Source organism: Trypanosoma cruzi, genomic scaffold (assembly GCF_000209065.1).
Source record: "Trypanosoma cruzi strain CL Brener 1047053516737 genomic scaffold, whole genome shotgun sequence".
Classification (NCBI taxonomy): Eukaryota; Euglenozoa; class Kinetoplastea; order Trypanosomatida; family Trypanosomatidae; genus Trypanosoma; species Trypanosoma cruzi.
In genome coordinates this window covers 87696-94485 of record NW_001849556.1, presented here as the reverse complement: position 1 = coordinate 94485, position 6790 = coordinate 87696, and the positions used below count along the sequence as shown (strand labels likewise).

The following is a 6790-nucleotide window of genomic DNA, read 5'->3' as shown; positions in this document are numbered from 1 at the left end:
ATATTGCAGTGGCGCTGGAGAATGAGAAGAAGATGAAAGACAACGCAGCTGAAAGAGAGCCTAGCGTTGCGCATGGTGCAGGATCGTCAGTTGGCAGCCCAACAACGACATCTTCAACGACTGTTGGCGCGGATAATGCCGGAATTTCTTCTCCACTTCCTCTTTCTTTAAAGGTGGAAGGTGGTGTCGATACCAATGTCCACAGCCCAGCAGGTGGTGATGGCCACCAGCCGCATTCCGATGACGTTCGCACTGAAGAAGAGCAAAGGAATCACTCAGAGGCGGAGTGATCGAAACAACACAGGGTGGGCGTGCAAGGCAAAACGATCCACAACAAAGACGAAAAAACACCACAAACAGGACTGAAGTCGACCGAAGCACGGGAGGGCGCGGACGGAGCACCAGCAACATCACAAGACCAAACAAATACGACTGAATCACACGAGGATAAATCCCGGAGAGTGGCAGCACCCGACACAACTCCCGCACTGAATACATCATCAGGCAGCAACCAGGAGCAAAAATCCCAGTCTTCATCTCCCAGTGGCAGTGAAACCACCGGCAGCTCTGATAACAAGGGTACAGAAAAAAACTCCCAAAATGCACAAATATCCGATGCCCAACTGAAGGATGAAGAGCAGCACCATGAGAGTACAGCTGGGAATGAAGAAGGAACAACAGTTGAATCTGCCGCTGTGCAAAGTAATACGACGAAACCTGCCGACAGTGACGGCAGCACCGCGGCCTCCCACACCACCTCCCCTCTTTTGCCTCTTCTTCTTGTTGTTGTTGCGTGTGCGGCTGCGGTGGTGGCCGCGTGAGAGTGAGGGAGAGAGAGCCGTGCACCGCCCGCACACACACTCGTCCTTCTCTCTCTCTGTGTGTGTCCCCTTGCATGGACTCTCGCCCTCACCTCACCCCACGAGGCACACACATAATGTGCCCATTGTATATATGCATGCACACCCATGCAGGCCCGTTGGTGCTCTCTTTTGCACGACACGCACCGCTGCCGTCCTGCATGGCTGCATGGGCGGAGCACCGTAACTGTTTCTGTTTTGTTTTCATTGCATTGAGTGGGCGACCTCTCTCTCTCTCCCTCTGTGTGTGTGTTTTGCTTTACGGGAGCAATGAGAGTGTGTGTGCGCTGGTCGTCCCACGCTTCTTTTTTTGTTTTGTTTTTTGATTTTTTTTCCTGTTTGCTTTAAATTTCTTGCCAGTCTTTTTTTGTTATTAATTTTTCCGTTTTTTTTTTCATCTCTCACTCCCCATTCTTCCTTCTTTGCTTTTGGGGGCAATCACTGTGGACGTTTTTCTTTTCCACTCTTCCCTCTTTTAATTGTTTGTTGCTGCACTCTTCCTGCGAGGGGTGCCGTGTGTTCCCGCCCAACTGCTCCACTCGCACACCCACCGACACGCTCATGACGACGGCCCTGTGCGCCTCGCCTGCTGCACGCATGAGGAGGGGCCGCGACGAACGGCGCGCTGAGGGAGCCGTGACGTGTGGGCGTGCGACGAGGGCCTGTGGGGCGGCGCACACATTTCTTTCCTCTTGTTTTGTTTTGTTTGCGGCCAGGGCTGGCAGACACCCGCAGCGCCACACACACACAGCCACACCCTGCCGCCGTGTTTTTCTTTTCGTTTCTCTGGTTGGGCGTGTGCTGCCACCGTGCGTGATTATTGGGGTTGGGCCGTACCGCATGTATTGCTGCCATCCAGCTGTGCCTCTTGCTGTGCTGATGTGCCTCCCTGTGCTCCTCTTTTCTTCTGCTCCTCCAGCACACATAAGTATTTGCACAGTGCACTGCATGAATGCTCTTTCTATTTTGCTGGAGGCCAGCTGACGCGGCTGCACGATGCCCGCCATACGTGAAAGCACTGCCTGCTCTTGGGGTCATTCTTTTCTCCTCTTTGGTTTTGCCCTGCCGGGTGCGTGCGTTTCTCGGTGTGTGCTGGTGCGTGACGGACGGTGCCACGATGGCCTCCTCTGACGATGGCAGTCGCTGTGCTCTCGACACACATCCACGCTCTCTTTCTTGTCCCTCTGTGTAAGTGATTGCGGCAGGGCATTGCTGCGAGCGTGACGGGGACCACGGCGGCGTCACCCCTCGAGAAGGTCCCACGCTCTGTTGGTTGTGTAGCGGCGAGGCGGTTTGCCTGCAGATTGACTGACAGAAGCGCACAGTCGTTTCATTGCAGTCACTCCATCGGCATCAACCGCTGCGGTGGTGTCCGCAGGAGCCGCCGCCCCGATGAGGATGGCCCCGTAGTTGTCTGGCAGCTCGGAACTTCCAGCCCTTCGCCCTTCAGGATTGCCCTTGCTGCTCGACTGGCGCAGCACCGGCCTGACACCGCTTCTCTGCGGGAGTGCAGGCAGCAGGGCGCCCCAGCGACGCGGCGCGTTGGCTGCGGTGACTTCCAACAGACCTGCAGCGGGCGTGCCGGTGGCGTGGCCCTCTTGGTGCGCCACACCTTGTCGTGCGAGTGCCTGCTGCTCGTGGCACCAACTGCGTGGAGACCACTGCCTTCCGCGTGTGCCCACCGGCCAGCCCCAGCATGTAAGTGGTGAACCTCTGCGGCCTTTTTCTGGAAATTGCTCACGCTGGTCACTTTGCGACCACCATTTGTCGTCTTGGCCCTGCAGCGCCTATTGCGGGCTACCTGAATTCGCACCATGAGCTGCGGGACGGTCGCTCACGATCAACGACGGCAGGAGAGAACCTCGCCGCCACCTCAAGCGGCATGGAGTGTGAGCTGTCCGACGACCCGGCACAGCCAGCGCGGATCAGCGGCCGCAGCGTCTCGTTTTCCGACGTGACTGCGCAACGCGTACTGCGTGTCTCCCACTGGACGTCCACCCCTTTGCATGGACTCGGACCACCATCTTTCATTGTATACTGCAGCAACGAAGGACGGCCTCCCGCGACCGGCAGGCATGCTGCCGCGACGGAAAAATGCCGTCGCTGTTCTGCGTGAAGCCGACTGGAATGCTTCCACCTCGGTGTGTGCAACGCCTCTGGCCACTGTGACCACACGGTTGGATATGCACCGTGCGAGCGGCAAGGCGCACCATCCCGCGCGGCAGCCGTGACAGCCACTGATGAACCTGGACGGTCAGAGCGGAGCAGGCCGAGTGTGTTGCAGCGGCAGCATGGGACGCGCACACAGCCTCACCGGGAGGCAGCCTGCCCCGAGCTGAAGATGTCCGCAAACGGGAGTACCGCAATCATGCCCTCTGCCGTAACTTCTCCATGCTGCTTGTGGTCCGTGCGAAGGAGCTTGGTGCCCTCTCGATCCCACGCCTGTGATGCCGCAAGGCATGGAGGCACCGCGTCCCTGCCCTCTGGGATCGGCCGTGCCGCGGTACTGTTGGGACCGCGTTTGTGCTCTGTCTTGGCAGCAGGAAAATTCGCTCGTCCGTCACACTGTCCGCGTCGCACGTGCTGCGATCCCCAGTGCTGTCCGCACAGTTTGTGCTTGCGTGTCCCCTGGTGGCTGTGATGTGGATGGGTCCTTCACGCCGTATGCGCTTGAATTCACCATCCGTCACTGTTTGCCTTGCTTGGCCCCTGGCCCCGGTGGCGCATTGAATGTGTTTCTGTGCCATCTTGCACCCGCTGCCCGCTCCTCGCACAGAACGATGATCAATACCTCCCTCGCTGACGGCAGCCTGCGGGGTTCCTGCGAAACGGGGACACCACTCCCATCTGCAAACACGGGAAGGACACATGCCGCACGGAGGGAGTTGTTGGCCAATCCCGCTGCTCTCTGTCCTGCTAGGGGAGAGCGAAGGACTGGTCCACCGCCGCCTGTCAGTGAAGAAGCGGCACGAGGGCTAAGCGAGTCTGTATCCACGCCACGACGCGCGGTGGCTGTATGGGTCTGTGTGGGTGGGAAGGTGATGGTGTCACTGAATTTATTGCGTCTGCGCTGCTTTGTGTCGGCGGCTGTACTGTGATGGAGATTGTGTATGACCGGATGCCTCTGCGTGCCACTGTGTTTGGTTAATGTTGTTGCTGCTGTCTTTTATTCTTTTTTTTTTGAGCGTGCAGTTCGAGATACTTTGGCTTTGCCAGCACAACTATCGTTTCAAGGTTTTAGGGATTACTTGCAGTATTAGGATTGGTAGTACTGGGATATCGATCTGGCGGAATCGTGTCACTGGATTCGCCATCTGTAGGAAAGGATTTGATAGACAGGAGGAATGGTCGACGGGGCGAGTGCGACACAACGCGACAGCCCTGCTGATACGTGTCTGAGTCGGTGGATGCGTTCTTCGGTGGATGCGTGTCCGCGCAGCCGGCACCGTGTGCGGCGCAGGGCCATTTTGGCTGTGCGTGTGGCGCTGCTTGTTGTGTTGGTGCTGGCAGCAGCTGCTGCGTGGATGCCTGCGGTGCATGCGGTGGTGTTGCGACTGCGGGGCGGCACGGTGGACAGAGCCATCACGGTTGGCCGTGCCGTGGACACGGTGCTGATGGACGGCGTTTACATCACGAACGGCGTGGCTGTGGTGTTCGACGTGCCGGCGATGCTTCCCGGTGCGCTGCGCATCGAACTGAGGAACTGCGTGTGCGACGGCGGTGCGCAGATCTACGTGCGGGGCTACAGCGGCGAGCCGGCGAGTGACCGGAGCCTGGAGGTGAGCGTGAGCGGGCTGTCCGGGAGCTACTGCTCGCTTGTGTTTGTGCACAACCTGCCGGCACACACGAACGTGACGGTCCGCGACTCGACGATTGTGACGCCGGGGCCGATGCGCTACTCGCAGCTGAGCGGGCTGACGGACGCGGTGGCGTCGCCGCTTGTGCTGCACGCGACGTCGCTGTTGCAGTCGCAGCTGCGTGTGAGCAACACTGTGCTGAGGTCGTCGCAGGCGGGCGGGTCGGCGGTGTACGTTGGCGGCGGCGTGGACCTGCTGTCGGGCGCGGTGGTGCTTGACGGCGTGTCGCTGGAGGCGTCGGGCGGTCTGACCGCGTCCGCGATGCGTGTGGCGTCTTTGTCGCGTCTCAGTTTGCGGAGCCACTCGGTGTTCTCCGTGACGGACGTGTCGGTTGTGAGCAGCGGCGGCGGTATTGTGCTTGGAGAGCGCCTCGCGGTGTTTGATTCGGTGCTGCGCTTCGTGCGCGTCGAGGGGTCTGTTGCGTCGTCGCTGGTGCGCTGCGACGGTGGGACGATCGGTGACGGCGGGTGGCTGGACCTGCGCGACGTGTGGGCGGTGGGCGAGGCGTCGTCCGTGGCGTTGCTGTCGGGTGTGATGCTGAGCGGCGGTGCCGTGTCTACTGTGCGCTGCGCTGCCACCGGCGCGACGCTTGTCTCTGGGCCGACGATCACGAGCGGCACCGTGACCGTGCAGTGCAACCGTGCCGGCGGCGGGGTGCTACAGAGCAGCGGCGACTACCGCATGGCCGGCCTGCCCTCCGTGAGCGTGGTGCCGTGCGACGGCTGTGCGGCTGCGCTGGCGTGCTTTGATGCGCTGACGGCGTCGTTCTCCGACTGCGTGTGCAGCTGCCGTGCCGGCGGCGTGGGCGAGGCGTGCCTGCCGTTCGACGTGCCGCCTGCGAGGGCCAGTGGTGGTGGCGATACTGCGGAGGATTGCGTGAGTGGCGTGACGCTGACGGAGTCGGTGACGGTTGGCGGCGGGCGTGCGACGGCGTGCTTCGACTCGGTGGTGTTCAGCGGACCGATCACTGTGGCGGTGGACCTGCGCTCGATGGACGCGTTCGCTGACGCACTGAACGTGACGCTGCGCCACTGCGTGCTTGCGGGCGGCGCGCAGCTGCGGATCGGCGGCCTCAGCGAGAGCACGGCGCACCTGATGCCGCACGCTTTCGTCAACATGACGAATGTGACGTCGGTGGAGGGCACGATTGTGCTGCATGGCGCGATGCCGCTGCACTCGAGTGTGCTGCTGGCGAACTCAACGCTGCGTGCGACGGTTGGCGGGTCGCAGTACGTGCCGACGACCCGTGGCCGTGAGGGATCCCGGTACGGCCCCGCGCTTGTCCTGGACGGTGTCCGGCTTCTGTCGACGTGTTTTGTCATGACGCGGTCGACGCTGGTGTGTGGCGGGGGTTCGTGCGCTGCGATCCTCGTGGAGCGTGGCCTCGGCGTGAACCTGTCCAGCGTCTTCTACATGGACAACTGCGTTATTAGGTCGCGGAAGCACGTGATGTACGCTCTTGCGTCGGACCTGCGTGTTGTTAGCGGCTCCGTGTTCTCCATACAGAACAGCTCGTGGATTGCACCGAGCACCGAATACGACAAAGGCGCGTGTGTGTTCAAGGATGTTGTGGTGGATGGCGGCAGCGTAATGCAGGTTGTGTCCAGCACTTTCCGTCTCGGCCTCGCCATGCTGATGGCAGCCACGCTGACCGTGACTGGCGGCAGCTGGCTGGTGCATCGCAACAACGAGTTCCGCACCGCCTACGTTGTGTACGTGGCCGCCCACCACGGCATGGTGTTCCGCGATCAGAGCGTGTGGTCGATACTTGACAACAACCTCACGTACGGCTCCTATTCGTCGACCATCGCAAATATGACAACCAAGTGGTCACCACCATCCGACACGCGCCCGACCATCTACGGCATGTGCAACGAGGCAAGGGGCTCACCTGTGACGAATTACCAGTACGACCTGAATATTGGGACGCCCGTGACGGTGCTGGACTGTGGTGCGTGCACGGTGGACGCCGTGTGCTTTGCAGCGAGGACGAGCAGCATCAGCGGCTGTGAGTGCGTGTGCGCTGCTGGCGGCTACGGTGACACGTGTCTGCCGGCTGCGGTTCCGGACGGC

General features: G+C 60.8%; 1 protein-coding gene and 1 pseudogene across 1 annotated transcript, besides 3 other annotated features; both read left to right on the top strand.

The window, feature by feature from the left end:
- Tc00.1047053506787.19 lies at window positions 1–821 on the top strand (annotated as a pseudogene; the record flags this gene model as incomplete).
- Window positions 1–1340: a sequence feature (heterozygous, non-Esmeraldo-like haplotype).
- Window positions 1163–1290: a sequence feature (A-rich).
- Window positions 1341–6790: a sequence feature (areas not merged during assembly with more than two copies in the genome that could not be assigned to a particular haplotype).
- Window positions 4205–6790, top strand: Tc00.1047053506787.9 (dispersed gene family protein 1 (DGF-1), putative; the record flags this gene model as incomplete). Its single annotated transcript, XM_799750.1, has 1 exon — window positions 4205–6790. A coding segment is annotated over one exon (2586 nt), but the record flags the coding sequence as incomplete, so codon positions are not given.